Source organism: Chiloscyllium plagiosum, unplaced genomic scaffold, assembly GCF_037043375.1.
Source record: "Chiloscyllium plagiosum isolate Xiang-an unplaced genomic scaffold, Cpla_swu_hap1 HiC_scaffold_8, whole genome shotgun sequence".
In the NCBI taxonomy this organism is placed as follows: domain Eukaryota; kingdom Metazoa; phylum Chordata; class Chondrichthyes; order Orectolobiformes; family Hemiscylliidae; genus Chiloscyllium; species Chiloscyllium plagiosum.
Window position 1 is genome coordinate 83,633,332 of NW_028270146.1, and position 19,727 is coordinate 83,653,058.

General features: G+C 40.4%; 1 protein-coding gene across 7 annotated transcripts in view; it reads right to left on the reverse strand.

The window, feature by feature from the left end:
- heatr5a (HEAT repeat containing 5a) overlaps positions 1–19,727 on the reverse strand; it is a 186,940-nt gene that overhangs the window by 14,708 nt on the left and 152,505 nt on the right. For all 7 annotated transcript variants that reach the window (XM_087990048.1, XM_043698067.2, XM_087990052.1 and 4 more), the window contains 3 exons: positions 16,758–17,003; positions 3,657–3,784; positions 1,362–1,509 (listed from right to left, as the gene is read on the reverse strand). In XM_087990048.1, coding sequence (XP_087846174.1) covers positions 1,362–1,509; positions 3,657–3,784; positions 16,758–17,003 — 522 coding nt within the window. The remainder of the gene's footprint in view (positions 1–1,361; positions 1,510–3,656; positions 3,785–16,757; positions 17,004–19,727) is intronic.

Below are 19,727 nucleotides of genomic sequence, written 5' to 3' on the forward strand. Positions count from 1 at the left end.
CAGGATGACTATTATAGAACCTTTGTCAGGCTTGCAAATATGGATGTCTGGATAGGTCATGAGGCCTTGCAACATTACTAGGTATTTGTACTGTGTGAGAATATCAGTGAAGTCATTTGATGTTGCAAAATATGCCTGTGTCTGATCAGCTAAGCATGTTTTCACAGATTTGTCACTGGTCATTGGTTAATGGCAGAACATAAGAAAAACAAAAATGAAGCCTTGCATGAGGACAAACGTCAGAGAGATTCACAGCAAGTTTAGTGGTATCATGAATTATTTTCATCGAATAATATTTTAAAGCAACTTATGAAAAAATAGCAGATTACTGACTGCTAGAGAAAAACTACTCAATCCTTCAGTCTAAATAAGTATGAAGCACACTGAATTGGTTAAACATTAAACACTGTGCCTCGAAAATCAGAATTTCTGTCCTCTGCACTTGTCCATTCCCAAACAACCATCAAATCTATGTAAATATATTTTCAAGTTTGATTACTTGGGCTCAGAAATGGTAATGCTAGCTAATTTTAGCTTTTGACCCCAAAATGTGGCAGAGTTTTCCATGCCAAAGTGATAATCCTGAGCTACACCAGGCAATGTTTAATACAGAGTTGATCTTCATGGCATAGTCCATCATTTTGAAACTTGGAAGGCTGATATCATAATATGAAGTGGGAATATTCAAAACGGATTGGTACTGTGACAATATATTAGTCTATGAGAAATTAACTGTACAAGTTGTCACTTACACTGAAACATTGCTTGTTCTAAATTCAAGCAAAATATTCTCGACTAATAAGTACTCAACTAATTACTAAGTATTCTCATGACAACCAAAAAGGAAAAAAGGGGGTGGGAAAAGAGAACAGGAAGCTATATGTCTTTCGAACAGATCACTGCAAAGTGCTCTAGTGATCCCAGGTTTTCCTGTATTTAATTGGTTTGAGAATATTTAATAATTGGAAGCATATTTATATTTGGACACTGAAACTGGTGCTTGAAGTATGCCATTTTCTGCAATTGTGTATCAAAGTAAAACTTAAATTTCAACTAAGAGATCTATTAACTTAAAATACCATAATGTTGTTTCCATCAACTCTTACCTCTTTTACTCTATGATGATGATTTTGGTCCCATTCATCATTTCAAATGCTTAATCAAATTAATAAATCATGTGCAAAACAAAGGGCACAGATGTGCAGTTCAACTTTTGCACTATGCAATAGTATAAAATATAAGTGCAACCAATTATTAAATATTCTTATACCAAGGTATTGCTATACTGAACAGTTTTGGTGCAAAGGGTTTGCTAAGTTTACAAACTTCTTTGCCAATTGATGTATTCTATTAACACTCACCTTCTGCACTTCTCCGTTTTTCTTTCACATGTTCCTGAGCTGCACGGATAATTCTTTCGACAACATCAATTACAGCCAGCTGGATGAATGGGGACTCGCGTGTCAATATTAGTCGATGCAGAACATTCAGTAATTCCACTCCAAGCTCCTGCAAAGAAGAAAATTGAATTCATATCAATGTCAGTTAAAGAAATACACATATGGACAATAAATAATCAGCCGGCCCTCAAGTTTTCTCATTGTATTGAAGCCAAACAGAGATACACGTGAGAATTCCTAGAAGCATGGCATTCCAACCGGAACTCTATCAACAAATACATTCACTTGGACCCCATTAACCAGCCCCTGAGAAAAAAAACAGGAAATGACATCACCAGCCCAAAGAAACCCATACATATAAATAGAAAACATGAATCACCAGCTGTGCTTTGTTTGAGGCTCACTGAATATGTTACCTCGTATGGTGAAGAAATGTCTGAAAATGAACCTTCCAGCACAGTGAGCAAACCTACATCCAGAACCCCAACCTGAGCTACAAATCTTCTCAAAACACGGTCACAGTTCATTCCAATCCAGTTATGAATAGATGCTAGCATATGTGCACTTCAACCAGGAACAAATCAGAGAAGCTATATTCTAATTTAACGTTTATTGAGAAGCCCGTACACTCTGCAGTCTTAATCACCAAATCAAATCACATGAAACCAGCACTATCCCAGTTTAGGTCCATTAATTAAGCACCAATCAAAATGTTGAAACCAGTATTTTTGTAGTCTGTAAGACTTAGTACATACAAAATGATTAATTCAACTGAATGGTGGTAAAAATGAATTTCAGCCAGTCAAAATACAAATCATAAACACATTCTTCCGTGCATCATGATTCTAGATTAATATAAATTTCATCAAAAAAAAAAGAGGAAAATAGCTGGGTCAAGAAAATGAAGTTTCAGAGTGAGCCTTAACTGCTATGGAGAATATAGACTCAAGAGGTTTTAGTATATGTAAAATTTGGGTTGCGTATAAACTCCAACTTGTTCCGAACCGTAAGTAACTGCATCATAAGGAATGCTATTTAACCAGTTTTGAGAGCTCTCAGATCTAAGTCAATCTGCACACGAACATGCAGACTAGTTGACCTCTACTTCAAAAGATTGGGACAGATACCTCCTTCACGGCTCTTATTCGTGATCACTACCCAGTTACCTTGGTTTTAAGTGAACTTGTGGATAATGGCAAGAAAAGAATTTGGTTCACTGATGTTAGTCGCATGATAAACATTCATTGGAAATTCTCATGTGCAAAGACAATCATGTGGGACAGGTTCTGGCATTGAGTTGAGAAAAAAAAGTAGTGAGAGAGAGAGGCGAAAAGATTAAAATCATGTCTGGAACCAATATATTATCGGTCAGTTTTAACTAATATTTTAGCTCAGACTGAATCAGATTTCTTTGCTTTGCAACTTCTCTGCTGTAAAACAGGAAAAACAAGTAATGACAAGGGTAACAAAACATAATTTAAATGCATTAAGATAGTTATTTATAAATATGCAAAGAGAAAAAACATTCAATGCAATTTCAAAACCAGCACTTATACAATCTAATTAAAGCCATAATAGTCCAGGTAAGTCAGACAGGATACAATACGGAATAGTGGGAAAACAATTTTTCCAATTTGTTTGAACAATCCAATGAAACAGTAGTCACTTAAAAGCAGATTTTCAATTTTACTCAGTGGTATTTCACACAGCATACCTATTGGTCACTGCATGTGTGTTTATTCATACAAAACTGAAAGCACTGCCTTAACCATCAATTTTCAAATTTTCACTCCTACTTTAAGATTTCCCAAATGTGTTTGTATTAATCCCCCAGTACATTGCCCAACTTTCATTTCCATGCTTGGGAAAAAAAACAGGTTAGTGGATTGTTTATTTTAGTGTTTTTGTTTATTTTAGTGATGTATTATTGAGTTAAAATCAACTCTTTCAAATATTCATATTTTTGTATTTTCAACAGGAATAAATGAATAACAATTGAGAGTACAAAGTAATTATTCCCCTTTCTAGGCTAGGATGTTCAAATTAATTATTGAAATCCAAATTCAGTCAGTCAGTTAGTTTATGGCAGGATGTGAACCCAGGATTCTTTCACCATCATTGAAGTGAGATGAAAGCATGTTTATTTAAATGGAAAATGGTGAATAAACTCAATAAAGTAAGTTTCATTCCCTTTGGAAAAAAGACGGTAATGCAGAAATAAACAAAAATTTGATGGAATTTAGTTCCATGTAGTACCTGATCGCTTCCTACTTTATAACGTGGCCAAACAACATCCAGAAGTGACTTCAAAGCATTTAAACAGGCTATAATGCTTTCCATTGGTACATCTGGTCGTAGTGAACACAAAAACTCTACACTGATTCCTGTAATTAAAAAAGTACAACACATAATATATTTCTCAACTCATTAACCTAACATAGCCGGTTGCATCAGTATGATTAAATAAACCAAATTTGTTCATTTGAAACCAAATCAGTCACTAGTTCTATAATTATTGGGAACAAAATAGACAGACATACTCAGCATACAAGATTACCTCAATTACATCTTTCCTAGCTTTATTACCAGATGTCCCCAGATGTTATGAAATGAATAACTGAACTTCTGCTGCTCCATTACTCCTGCTCTTTTTAATCCCTCGTCAGCAACAATATGGAGTCATTTTGTGCAACTTTCCTAAATTAATTCACAAAATAGGACCATGGGCTCTGAGTTGAACATATATTTTTACAACAAGTGACAAATCTGTAGCAGCATGAATATCTCATCTATTTGATCCCCTCTTGCCCTCCGCTGGACATCTAGTTTACAATAATGCCCAGCATTTGATAAATTCAGTGAATTGCCCAGAGGAGTGACAAATGAATTTAAAATAAGTTTACAAAAACACCATAACTCAGCAGGTTTAAGTACAGGAAAATTGAGGAGCAGTAGCCAGAAAGATCTCAGTTTTTAATTGAATTAACTGGCCTTAGGAAACACGGCGCTGGATCTCAACTTATTTCTTTAAAGAGTAAAGTCTGCCAGATTTCATCCACTTCATTTAAAGTGGTTTCTGCTAGAAGAATGCAGTGTCAGCACTGCAGCCCTTATGTTTTTTTTGTGACTATATTTATTAGCAATTTTTTTTTAACTTTACAAACATATAAAATTATTGAAATATACAATAACAAATATCAGTGTAATAAAAAGAAAAAACACAAATTACAATACAACTACTGTCTACTAACCTACCCTATAATACAAAACAAACCCTAACACTATTGTGCAAAGCAACACCAAAAAAACCCCACAAAATACAGAACAGTTATGCTCGGCGCAAAGCTCCCAAACAAAGGAACAGGAGCATTGTATATATACCTGCATTAACTCAGGAGACCCCCTCCAGGGCCCAGGGCTTGACAAATCTAACCATCCTGGTTAAACAAACACCCTAATTAAGATAACTGACAAAATCTATATCCAAATAACTCATGTAGGGCTGCCACGTCTTATAAAAATGGTCTGTTGTATGGTGCACCATATTTTACAGACGTCCAAGGGAATGTGCTCCATAATTAATTTCTGCCATCCCAGCAAGCCCAGTGGGTTCTCAGACACTCAATTCATCAGAGTATTCTTCCATGCACAGTATGCAAGATATTAAATAGTTTCTTCCCATGCTGCCTAAAGATGGTAAATTCGGTAAACCTAAGAGGAGAGATATCGGGTCTACTTTGACTTCAATCCTCAATACCCTCCCTATCTCTCCCGCCACAGTGCTCCAATAAACACAGAGTCTGTGGCATTTCCAGAAGCAATGGGTAAGAGTACCTATACTTATTTTACATTTGGGCCACACTGAAGATGCCTCTTTTTAAAACTTCGCCAGACTGTCTGGTGCCAGATGAGCCCGGTGCAGAACTTTTAACTGCGGAGCGCACGTCCTATTACAGATTGAGATCTTTGGAGTATTCTCCCACATGTTCTCCCATGTTTCAGAAGAGATCTCCACTCCTGACTCTTGCTCCCAGACCTCACATAACCGGCTAATATCCTGCCAGGCTCTGCCACCCAGCAGGCAATAGAGGGCACTAACCGAAAGGGTGCTTGTGGAACGTAGCAACAATCTTGTTGCAACGGTCTTATAGGGCTTAGTGAGAAGCATAGCCTTCTTCTGTATGAAATCCCTAACCTGAAAAGATCTCTACTGGGCAACCCGTATTTGCGGCTCAATTGCTCAAAACGCATCATAACATTCTCCTCAAACAAGTCTCCCAAACTAGAAACTCTTCTCGCTGCCCATAGTTTGAACCCTGAGTCCATCATCCCTGGTCGGAACCTGGCATGCCAACTATAGGTATAAGTGGCGAAGTCTTGGATCAACAACCCTCACTCTGACGCATTGCCCTCCATGCCTTGACTGTACTAATGACAATGGGGTTCTGGCAGTGGTCCATAACTGTCCTCATCTTATCCACAAACAACAGGTTAATAAGAGGGCACTTTGCCTGGGAGGCCTCAATATCTAGCCATATTGAGTTTGGATCATTACCGACCCAATCACAGACAAAGGACAGCAGGGAACTCAATTGATACCTCCTGATGTCTGGGAAATCAACTCCTCCCCCTCCATGAGGCAATTGTAATTTAGTAAGTTTGATGAGGGGCCGCCCATGATGCCAGACAAAGGAACCAAACCACCCCATAAGCTTCCGCAGCGTTGACCTGGGAAACATTATAGGGAGCATACGCATAGGATAAAGCAAACGAGGAACAACATTCACCTTAATTAGAGATATTCGGCCCAGCCATGAAATTGGAAGAGCCTCCCATCTCTGGAGATCTTGCCTAATATTGTTGAGTAAGTGAGCAAAGTTAGTCCAAAATAACAGATCAAACTTGGAGCTAATAAAAATGCCAAGGTATTGGAACCCTGCCCATGACCACTTAAAAGGGAACTTAGGGCCACCTTCAATTTCTGGCACATCCTTAAGCTTTCCCAAAGGCAAAGGCTCCGATTTTGTAAAGTTGATCTTATATCCTGAAATAGCCCCAAATGAATTGATACATTGCATCAAATGGGGTACGGAGGTCATCAGGTTTGATAAAAACAGAAGGACGTCATCTGCATACAGTGTAATCTTGTGTGCTCTTGATCCCACTTCCGGAGCGGTTATGTTGACATTCTTACGAATGGCCTCTGCCAGTGGCTCTATCAGCAACGTAAGCAACAATGGTGAGAGGAGGCAGCCTTGGTGACTACCCCTACCAATCCTAAAATTCCCAGACTTCACCCAGTTGGTGATGACCGTGGCCAGAGGGTGGTGATATAAAATCTCCACCCACCTAGCAAAGACTCCACACAACCCAAACTGTTCTAAGACATAAAGAAGATACAGACATTCCACCTGGTCAAATGCTTTCTCTGTATCTAAGGAAATCACCAACCCCTGAATCGATTCATTGTGGACAAAATTTGACCATATTCAGCAACCTACGGCTCCTTATAAAGCCTGGCTGGTCCTCTTTAATAACATATGACAACACCCTTTCCAATCTCAGCGCGAGGTTCTTGGACAGAATCTTGAAATCTGAATTTAATAGAGAGATGGGCCTGTATGAGGCACAATCCTCAGGAACCTTCCCCTTCAAGAATTAAGGAAATATTAGCTTCTCTCAAAGATGGTAGTAGGCATTCATGCATATAGGAGTGATTGTACATCTCCAACATCGGACCTGACAGAATCCCTATAAACTCCTTATAAAACTCACCCGGGAGACCATCAGGGCCAGGCGCTTTCCCTGAAGTTGTCTAGCTGCCTACTGTATTTCCTGAACTGTCAAGGGGGCATTAAAGAGAGAAGCCTGTTCCAAGGTTACCCCTGGGAGGTCCAGGTTCTTGAAAAAGGTCTCCATTTTAACCCTCCTGTCCTCGCGACCTTCAGACCGATACAATTCAGAGTAAAAGTTCAGAATAGCCTCATTAATCTTTTTAGCATCATATGTAAGGACCCCGGCGCTGTCTCTGATTGCAGTAATGGATTGGGGAGCATGCCTTTTCCTGGTCAGGTACGCTAAATACTTCCCTGGTCTAGCCCCATATTCGAAAAGCCTTTGTTTAGCAAAAGCAAGTTCTTTCTTTACGTTTTGTCAGTATTGAATTCAAGGCAGCCCAGAGGGCCGTGATCCGCTGTAGCTTAGTCACCGAAGACCACGCAAAATGTGCCAGCTCGGTGGCTTTCAACCGCGTCTCAAGTAGACGTTGCTGTTCCTCCTTCTGTTGTTTCTGGCTAGCTGAATAGGAAATAGCTAATCCCCTAGCAAAGGCCTTAGCAGTCTCCCATAGTATAGACGGACTACTAGCCTTGCCTGAGTTGATAGTCAAAAATTCTGGAAGCTCTTTCAAAAAGTATTCCACAAATTTGGAATTTTTAAGGAGAAAAAGGTCCAAACACCAGTGCCGCAAACCTAGCCCTTCACTCTTGGCCTTATACTGCTGCGTGATCGGACGTAGCTATATTCCCAATTTTACAACCCAGAATCGCATCCAGAAGGGCCAAGGGAGTGAGAAAGAGGTCAATCCTCATGTGACATTTATGTCGGTTTGAAAAACAAGGTGAAGTCCCTGCCGGTAGGGTGAAGACTTCTCCAAATGTCCACCAGCCCCAACTCCTCACATAAGTCAACCACCTGCTTGGCCTGCGAAGAAATAATTGGGTGCCCACAAGGCATCCCTGTCCATGGTCAGATCCAAAAGACAATTAAAATCCCCCCCCCCCCTTATAATAATGTGCCGTGTTCCAAAAGCACTCAACTTAGAGAAAGCACTAATCAAAAATTTGAGGGAATGCGGAGGACAGTAGACATTTAAAAAGCCATATTCCTCCCCATGTATCAGGGCCTTAAGTATCACAAACCACCATTGCTCATCTTTCACCTGCTCTAATAATGTGAACAGAAGATTTTTCTGGATAGGTACCACCACTCCCCTACTCTTATTAGTAAAGGATGAAAAGAATACCCAGTCATAACCACCCTGTTGTAACTACAGGTGCTCCCCATCATCAAGATGGGTTTCCTGCAATAAAGCGATATCAAACCTTTCCCTCTTAAGGCTAGAAAGCACTTTTTTCCTTTTAACTGGTGAATGACTTCCCTTAATGGTCCAGGTGCACCATTTAATAAGACACTGAGCCATATCCCCTTTCAGAGACCCTTGAACCCCTCGGAGGGAGAACCCTGCTTACAAAACGTGTCCAGCATAAGTAAATAAAGACTCAGAGTGGAAGAACTATATATACAAAAATGACTTTATCATAACTATAAACAACTATTACAACCAAAAAACTACAAAGAAAACCAACTATAAAACCTTGAATGGAAGATTCTTCCCCCTGTCCATCCCCTCCTTCACAGCTCCTTCAAACCCGGACTGTGCCCCAGCCTTAGGCCAGAAAAAAAACAAGGAGATGATCCTTAAAACAACAAAAAAAAAACAAAGTCAGGATGAACACTCCAGCCATCCCTGGCTACATGTCACCCCTACTTGTGACTAAAAGAGAAACAGAACAAACAAAAGAAGAGACAAAGAACATGCACAAAATTTCCCATCAGAATATCCAGTTATTAAAAATAGAAACAACTTATTCCAAGGTCTATTCCCCCTTTCCAAAAAGGAAATTATTAGGGACAAAGAAAGGAATAAAAAAAAAAGGAGGGAAAACATGGGGAAGGATAGAAAAGAGAACAAACATTAACCATATTCTCCAGGCCAATCCATCTATTTTAAAGTGTCTACAAAGTTTTTAGCTTTATCCACTGAGTCAAATGTATAAACTGAGTCCTTGTGGCTGAAATGGAGCACTACGGGGTATCTCATGGCATACTGGATGCCCAGGTTCCTCAGCCTCTTTTTAAACTTGATCGAAGGACTTCCTCTTTCGAATTACAGCTGCAGAAAAATTCTGGAAAACATAATTTTTGACCCCTTGTACAGCAGTGCCTGCGGATCTTTACCCAGGGATTTGGAAGCTTCTATGACTTTTTGCTTGTCCTTATATGAGTGGAAGTGCACTAAGACCAAGCGGGGACACTGCACCAACCCTGACCTGTGCACTGTAACCCGATAAGACCTTTCAATTTGTAGTCTGCTGGACTCGATGTGAAGGCCCAAAAACATTGGCAGCCAGCTTTCAAAGAAGCTGACTGGCTGCTCACCTTCCTCACCTTCAGGAAGCCTGACAATTCAGAGATTTATCCTCCGACCTTGATTTTCAAGGTCGTCGATATGGTCTTGCAAGGCCCGCACCTCTCGCTCCAGCACCTGGATCCGATTGGATGAGGACTCCATCGCAGCTTCTGAGGCCTTAGTTCGACCCTCCACTAAATCCAGGCTCTCCCCGAGGCCCTGGATCTCCTGCTCATGCTTCTGAAGCATGGACGAGTTAGGTTGGACCTGGGCACGAATCTCCCCACGGATCTCCTCAATCGCAGCCCCTACTTTCAATTTAAGTCTCTCCATCGCTGCAGCCAATTCCTGAGAGTCTGTCAGGTCCTCAGGGGGTTCAGGAGAAGCTGCTGTTGCTGCTGTCTCTGGTATGCCTGGTACTGCAGGGGAGTGTCCTCCCTGCTGCTGGTTTCTCACTTCTTCCCACTCCCAAATATTAACAAATATGTGTTCTGTATAAAGGTTTTAAACTAATAGCTCCACCACATAAGTTGGCCAGGGATCGCAAAAAAACGCCAGTATGCCTTGGCTGTTAGGCAGAGCTGTCCACAGCAGTTCTACAGAATCACCGCCAGCCCTTACCATGTTAAAGTTAAGTAACCTGTTGAAATTCATTGTGAAATCCTCAAAGATGAATAACAGTGACTTGAATGAGGTACCAAGAGAATGGGACCATTAACTCTAATCCACTGGATTATATTACATTTGTAGCCCCCCCAACAAAAAGGCATTCAGCTAAACTGAATCCAATGAATTTCACAGAATTGTTTCAGTGTGGAAGGAGGTCCATTGTGTCTGCACCATTTTTCCAAATGACCAATTCGCTTGTTTCCCATCTTTGCCCAAGATACTTGCACATTCTTCATATTCAGAAATAAATCCAATCCCTGTTGACTCTTCACTGATTGAATACAGAAAATAAAACAATTTAAATATGGAACTATTGTACAATCTTGAAATTGCTCACTTTTTTCCTCTCTATATTAACAATAGGACAAAGAAAGGGCTTAAAGTTGGCTGACAACTGTGCTCTCTAATATCTATCTGCTGAGCCTTTGACAACCATTTTCCATGATATATCTGCAGCTGCTTATTCATTAAACATCTTTCTCACTTTCATCCTCAAGGAATATTCACTTCTGGCCTTTAGATATAGCTACATGAATGTTTTTCCCTAAGACAGAGGTGCAAAAACTGAAGTATACTTTGTGCACAAGTTTATCGATTCATAGACAGTTCTCATGTGATCACAAGACGTCCAAAAGCACCTCGTTACATTCTACTGCAACAGTCAACTACATCTGATGCCTCTCTCAGCTGCCCACTCTGCTCTCGCCTCTATAACAGATGTAAGGAGTTACAGATTTGTGTGTATTCATCATTGTTCAACTGCTTCCATCTGTTCAGCTACTTTGCTCCCATGCCAAACATTCTCCAGTCCACTTCCACAGAAGTCTGAGTTCCAAGTAACTCCCCCACCTTTCCTCAAAAAAGGATTCTTGCCCAGAACAAATATCTTCTGCTGTTATGACCCCATTCTCAGTAAACTCTTGACCACATTCTTTGCTGGTGACAGACACCATCTTGTCCAAACCAATTCCAGTGAAGAAATAGTGACATATTTCCAAGTCAGAATTGCCGACATAGAAACCTTGAAGGAAGGAGCAGGAAGCCGCCATTCGGCCCTTTCAGTCTGCTCCACTATTCATCACAATCATGGCTGATTGTCCAACTCAGTAGTCTAAGGCGGCTTCCTCCCCATAACCTTGGGTCCATTCAATCCAAGTACTTTTTCTAGCCGTCCCTTGAATAAATGCATCCTCTATGCATCCACTCTGTCTAGTCCTGTTTGAATTTTACACGTCTCTTTGAGATTCCCCCCTCACTCGTCTGAATCCCAGTGAAAACAATCCTAACTTAGTCAATCTCTCTCGTAGATCAGTACCGCCATCCTCTGGTCAACCTTCTCTATACTCCCTTGTGAGTAAGAGCATCCTGCCTCAGAAAAGGAGACCAAAGCTGCACACAATATTCTGGGTGTGGCCTCACCAAGGCCCTGTAAATTTGCAACAATTTGAGCCCTGCTCCTCCACTCGAAACCTCTTGCAATGATGGTCAACATACCATTTTCCCTCTTTTACCTCCTGCTGTACCTGCATGCCTACCTTCAGCAACTGGTGCACAAGAACACCCAGGTCCCGCTGCACATTCCTCTCTCCCAGTTTACAGCCATTCAGGTAGCAATCTGCCTTCACTTTTGCTTCCAAAATGAATAACCTCACATTTATCCAAATTATACTGCATGTGCCATTGATTTGCCCACTCCACCTAAACTGTCCAGATCATGCTGAAGCATCTCTGCATCATCACAGCTCGCCCTCTCACCCAACTTGGTATCATCTGCAAACTTTTGAGATGTTATATCTTGTTCCCCCATCCAAATAATTAATATATGTTAGTGAATAGCTGGGGTCTTAGCACCAATCCCTGTGGCACCCCACTTGGCCTACCAATTTGAAAAGGACCCATTAATTCCTAATCTTTGTTTCCTCTCTGCAAACCAGTTTTCTATTCTTCCGGAGTCCATAGAATCCTGGAAGATGATTATCAATGCATCCACTTCCTTACATACTCTTGGCTGGAGTATATCAGACTTTGGGGATTTATCCACCTCAATCCACTCTATTTTCCCAGCACCATTCCTCTACTAATATTGATTTCCCTCAGTTATTCCCTCTCACTAAATCTTGCATTCGCCAACACTTCTGGTATCTGATTTGTGTCCTTTTTTGTGAAGCCAGAGTCAAAATATACTCAGTTGCTCAACCATTTCTTTGCCCCCTCTTATACATTCCCCCATTTGTGTCTATGAGGATCTCCATTTGCGTCTATGGGGGATCTCCATTTGCCTTCAATAATCTCTTGGTCTTCACGTACCTATAGAAACTCTTAGTGTCTGTCTTTATGTTTCTCGCAAGCTTACTCTTGTACAGTATTTACCCATTCTTAATCAATCCCTTGGTCCTTCTTTGCTGAATTTTAAACTGCTCCCAATCCTCAGATCTCAACTACAGAGGCATGAGGGAGGAGCTGGAGAGAATTAACTGGGCAAGCAGCCTCGCAGGAAAGACAGGGGAACAGCAATGGCAGGGGTTTCTGGGAGTAATTCAGGAGACACAGCAGAGATTCATCCCGAAGAAAAAGCAGCATGGTACAGAGAGGATGAGGCAACCATGGCCAACTAGAGAAGTCAAGGATAGCATAAAAGCAAAAGAGAAAGCATATAATGTGGTGAAGGGTAGTGGAAAACCAGAGGATTGGTAAGCTTACAAAGACCAACAGAGAGCAACAAATAAGGAAATAAGGAGAGAGAACATTAAATATGAGAATAAGCTGGCCAGTAATATAAAGAAAGACTGTAATAGTTTCTTCAGATATACAAAGGGCAAAAGAGAGGCAAAAGTAGACATTGGACCACTAGAAAATGATGCTGTAGAGACAGTAGTGGGGAACAAGGAAATGGCTGAGAAACTGAATAATTACTTTGTGTCAGTCTTCACAGTGGAAGACACGAGTCATTTTGCAAAAGTTCAAAAGAGTGAGGGGGCAGAATTGAGTATGATGGCCATCACCAAGGAGGTGATGCTAGAAAAACTGAATGGCCTGAAGGTAGGTTAATCACCTGGACCAGATGGACTACACCCCAGAGTTCTAAGGGAGACAGCTGAAGAAATAGTGGAGACATTAATGGTGATCTTTCAGGAATCACTAGAGTCAGCCAAAGGACTGAAAATCACTAACGACACCTGTGTTTAAAAAGGTAGTAAGGCAATAAAAAAGAAAACGACTGATCGATTAGTCTAATTCTTTAAGGAAGTATTGAGCATGTTAGACTAAGGACAGCCAATGGATGTTATCTATCTGGGCTTCAAGAAGGCCTTTGATAATATGCCGCAGAGGAGGCTACTGAGTAAGGGGAGGTCCCATGGTGTTCGAAGCAAGGTGCTAGCATGGATAGAAGCTTGGCTGTCTGGCAGAAAGCAGAGAGTGGGGATAAAAGGGCCCTTCTCAGGATGGCAGCTAGTAACAAATGGCGTTCTGCAAGACTCCGTGTTGGGACCACAACTTTTCATTTTATACATTGTCAATCTAGATGAAGGAACTGGCTAGGTTTGCAGACAACACAAAGATAGGTAGAGGGATAGGGAGGAGGCAGGGAGGCTGCAGAAGGATTTGGACAGGTTAGGAGAGTGAGCAAACAAGTGGCAGATGGGAAAGTGTGAGGTCATATACTTTGATAGGAAGAATAGAGGCATGGGGTCTAGTTAAAACTTACAAAATATTGAATAGCCTGGACACAGTGGATGTTGGGAAGATGTTTCCATTGTTAGGAGAGACTAGTTACCAGAGGGCACAGTCTTAGAGCAAAGGAAAGACCTTTCAGGATGCAGATAAGGAGAAAACTGTTCAGCCAGCGTGGTGAATCTATGGAATTCATTGCCAAAGAAGGATGTGGAGGCCAGGTCAATAAGTGTATTTAAGACTGAGATAGATATGTTCTTGATTGTCAAGGAGATCAAGGGTTACGGATAAAAACAGGGAGAATGGGAAACCTATCATCCATGTTTGAATGGCGGAGCCGACTCAATGGGCTGAATGGCTTAACTTCTGCTCCTGTGTTTTATGGTCTTATAGCCTTCACAGATTCTCAGTTTGAAAGGTAGTGTTGAGGAAGCCTTCGGGATTTCCCACCGTGCATCTTGTGACTGGTATACACAACATACATGGCACCATTAGTGGAAGATGTGCATGGTTATGTGGGGTGCCACCAAAGCAGGTTGCTGTGTATCGAATATCAAACTTATTAAATTTTATTGGCGCTGCACTCATCATGGCCAACGAAGGATATTTAATACGAATCTTGACAAGTGTCAAGTAGGTGGTATAAAGGCTTTTGAGAGTCAGGAGCCGGGTTACTCATTGCAGAATGCTTAGCATTTTACCCTGTTCTTGCAGCCACAGCATCTACATAGCTGTTTTAATTCAGACTGTAGATGGAGGATTCAACAATGACAACACCATTATGTAATGAAGATGATTTGACTCACTTAGCGGACACGGTTATTCTTTAGGTAAAAATGAGGACTGCAGATGCTGGAAACCTGAGTCTGGATTAGAGTGATACTAGAAAAGCACAGGAGGGCAGGTAGCATCTAAGGAGCAGGAAAATCGACGTTCCGCGCAAAAGCCCTTCATCATTATTCTTTGTCATTTGTATGTTGTGAATGCAATTTGTTGCTCATCACCAGGATGTGAGGTGAAAATGAACATCCTTGACTTCAAGGCCACATTAGTCTGAATTTGGCCTTCAAGGCTCCCCAGCAAAACTTGTGTAAATAGGAATCAGGGGAAAATCTCCCAAATAGTTGAAGTCACTTTTGAGTTATCATTCCTAGGATGATGACCTCAGCGTGTACGAGTGGGCATAACCTCAAATTACGGGGAAATAGATTTAGGACAGATGTCAGAAGCAGGTTCTTTACGCAGAGAGTGGTATGGGCGTGGAATACACTACCTGCTAATGCAGTCAACTCAGCCACATGAAGAAGATTTAAACAATCCTTAGATAAGCACATGGATGATTTTGGGATAGTGTAGGGTATGAGCTGAGAATAGTTCGCAGGTCAGCGCAATATCAAGGGCCGAAGGGCCTGTTCTGCGCTGTATTGTTCTATGTTCAAGCACAAAGGAAGATAGTTGTGGTTGTTGCAGGTAATTATATAACTCTCAAGACATCACGACACGAGTTTTGCATGGTAGAACCTTCTATGCTCAACCATCTTCAGCTGCTTCATCAGTGACCTTCCCTGCATCAAAATGTCAGAAATGGAAATGTTCGCTGTTGAGTGCACAACATTTGTCACAGACCATGACTCCTCAGATACGAAAGTTGTCCACATTCATACGCAGCAACATAGAGACGTTCAGGCTAGCGCTGACAAGTGGAAAGAAACAACTGTCACACCAAACAAGTATCATATCCAGCAGGAGAGAATCCAACATCTCCTCTTGACATCCTGGGGTGGGGGTGTTACCTTTCACCAAAAACTGTACTGGTTCTGCAAAATCAATATTATAGCTACAAGAAAAGTCCAGAGACTGGGGATTTTGAGATGAATAACTCTCCTGCTGACTCCTCCAAGTGTGTCAACCATCTATAAGGTACAAGCCAGGCGTCTGATGGCCTGGACGAATGCAGTTCCATCACTACACTAAAAGCTCAACACCTTTCAGGACAAAGCTGCAAACCTGTCCACCAGATGCAGCACAAAATCTTACCAAGGCACTTTTGGCAGTGTCTTTAAAGTCTATGACTTCTGACTTTTTTCTCAGAACGAAAGGGCAGAAGCACATGGAAACAGAACCTTCTGCAAGTCGCCCTCTGAGCCACATCATGAACTACATCACGTTCCTTAACTGTCATTGCTTGAAAATCTTGGACCACCCTTCCCACACTACTGGAACTGCAGTGTTTCAAGGCAGTGGCCCATCAGTAGGTTTCTTTGGGATGGCTAGTAAATGCTCGTGTAGCCATAAAAAAACCTGTGAAACAATAAATAACATATTGCCTTAAAACCTGTGCCCCTTCATTTTCCTCTAATCCTACAGCCCTCTTTAAAGCTCCATCTCCGATGAAACATTTCTCTCAGTTCCTCTTTCTTTCAGTTCACACCTGCACAAAACAAACTGTTAAAAATATGTATCTTAAATACAGGCTATTACTGCTAATGTTACAAATACACCAAATGTCTAAATCCATCAAGGCCTAGATTTCTGCTAGTTTCCACATTTGTGCATTGTTGTAGGTTTTTCTTTGATAAGTTGTACAATCAAATATAAATGTAGATCACCTCATGTACTTAGCTAGTTTTAGCTAGCCGGATATCTAATATATTAACATTTACCTCAAGATAGATAAACATGTAAACCTTAGCAAACAATATTGTGATAAACAATTCTGTTCAGATTTAGTGTCTCTCGGTTTTCTTCTAAATATACACGCACATATAAAACATATCCTTTAATCTCATCTATAAAAATATTCTTTCATTAAATAAATAACTAACCTAGAATGAGGTGGAATCTATCCGTGTTGACATCTTCTGGAGACTTCACTACATTTGCCAAAGTGGATTCATGACCCATCGTTGGTGTTACAGGTCTGGACAGACGAGAAGAGCCTTCATCTGGGTCAATTACAATAAAACCTGTACTGTTCAGCCATAATGCTGTGGCATGAAGAATAGGGGCCCAAGAATTACAATAATGTGGCCTTGCTGCCTCTATGGTCTCTGATGAATAGAATGCACCACCTAGCCATAGAAGATGAAACACATCTGCATTAGCATTTATGACAAGTTTAATGACATTAAGTTTCCTTAAATTAACTTATTGGTTTGAGGAAAAACTTGAAAAACATTATTTTAATTTGTCTAATAAAAGTTAAGTTCTTGGAGATAAATTGTAAGAACAAAAGTAATGCTTCTAAAAAGAAAGTTTATTTCCTATGATGGCTCAATGGGTGAATTCAATATAAGGCATGGTATTCTGACAATCAAACCAAGATCCCAGTTTACATTGTATGTCAGGACTGACAACTTGGATTCCCTGGCATTTTGATAACATTCTTCATTACCCATTACCTTAAACAAACAAAAACAGAAACTGCTGGACAAACTTTGCAAGTCTGGCAATATCTCTGGAGAGGGAAACAGAGTTAATATTTTGTGTCCGATTTGACTTCTTTTTCTGTTTTCATTTCAGATTTTTAACATTTGTAGTATTTCACCTTCAAACAAATGTTCTATTGATGTTAGACAGAAAACAAAATGAGGCATTTTTGCAATGAATTCAAGTGACAAAACTGACTTGCACATCAAAGTCAGCCACTTTAAGATAAAATGAATAATGTAACAAAAAACCTTAATATTCATATAGTCAAGGAAGTTAACCTGATCCACGTTATTCAAATATATTAAATGGGACAGTAATATTTCTCCCTCAAGAATTTTGTCTCTTTATGTTAAGTGCTTCTTACTAAGCTTACTATTCCACTAATACTGAATTGACCCCTGCACCCAATTCACATCAGCCTTGCCCCAGGTGGTGGTAATAGGCCTCAATTTGTTTCTCTTGGACATCTAGAGGTGATACATACATTCTATTCCATGCAAAGAGACTATTTTAGAAGCAGAACTCATGCAAGTTTGTTTAATCATCCATGGATATTACAGTCTGAGGAGCATTAATATTTACAAATTTCAACAATCCTCCAAGCACTTTGCAATAGTATCACAATCTAGTTACTAAACAATGGGATTTGACAATTTAAAAAGAAATAATGAAAACATTTTTCTTGCTTCAGCAGATGGCTCTTAATTAAGCATAGTTGTCACAATGTCAACCTGGCATTTAACTGACAAGGAATATTAAACAAGCCTGATCTTGTTGTCATCAGGAGGAAATACATTTCCAAAAGAAATTAATGTGAAGAAATAAGCAAACGAAGCAAAACCGAAGATCAAAACCAACCACACCTCCTCAATCCAACATGCCCAAGCCATTTGTACTGTCCAACATGCTGACTCAGTCAAGATCAACTAACTGTGCAGAAAATGAGAATTGGAATGAGTCCTTTTGCGTTTTTTAATGGGCTTAGCAACATTTGACACATTGATCCATTAGAGCAAACGTCAGTAATTAGAACAGAAAATGCTGGACATACTCAGCATGGCTGTGGTTTAACATTTCAAGAGTGTGACCATCCTCCCAATGAAATGTCACAAACTTGAAAGATTAACCGTTTCCTCTCTCCATAGATGCTGAGCTGCTAAAGTATTTCTAGCATTTCCTATTTTGATTTAGATCCCTAGTATATAGAGTAGTTTGCTTTTCTATTAGAGGAAACTTCAAACTGTTGTTACAAATGTAAACAAGCTTCATGTCATAGATCACAAAGGTACTGAACACCTTGTGCAGCACTGAGTCTTGCAGACAGGGAAGTCTTGAGGTTTTATCCCTGTGTCTGCAAATTCCACTCTCAGCAGAAGTAGTGACATTAAGGTTAGCCTGAAATATTTTTAAAATAAGGACAAAATCATTGCGTGGGTTTCCTCCGGGTGCTCCGGTTTCCTCCCACAGTCCAAAGATGTGCAGGTCAGGTGAATTGGCCATGCTAAATTGCCCATAGTGTTAGGTAAGGGGTAAATGTAGGGGCATGGGTGGGTTGCGCTTCGGCGGGTCGGTGTGGACTTGTTGGGCCGAAGGGCCTGTTTCCACGCTGTAATGTAATCTAATCTAATCTAATCTAATTTCCAAAATGTGCTCTGGTTTCAATGCTTTTCTGTGGAATTTGGATAAGAGCTGCATTTTACAGAATTGCACTCAAAGTCAACATCTGGGCTCCCATAAAGGGATAGGTGTCAAAGAGCTGCTGCAAGCTAGTCCTTTCAAACAAGAAGCAAATGTTAAAAAAGAGACAAATCTGGAGGAGCCCTAAATTATGGTTAAGGTACAGCCAGGAGCCAAGGTGAACTTAAAACATCTTAACTCAGTAAATAGAACAAGTATTCCTGCCTGGATTTTTTTTTAGCTTGAGCACTTCTCAATTTTATTAATGGTAATATTTTACAATGCTAAGCTTTACCAATAAAATCAAAACAGGATGGTGCTGCAGGGACACAGCTCCCCAAAACACAAATTTCTTGTGCTTTAGTGGTAACACATGGCAATTTGCCAGCATCTTCCACTCATCTTGACTTCATGATCCTATTAATGCTGCTTTGGCAAAACACTGAACTCACAAGGAAGGAGTATCATCACTTCGTTGCATTTCTTAGCAGCCAGCTTCAGAACAGCATTTGTGAGTAACCCCCATCTATCCTTTTATCTGACGTAGTTACGAGGGGAAAAAAAAAGTTACTTTCTCAAAATATATCTATTATTAGTTAAAGATTCAGAGTGGCTTTCAACACTCCTTTCAAAATACATCAAACTCTACATTGTCAGATGCTATCAATTAGAAAATTGACTGGGTA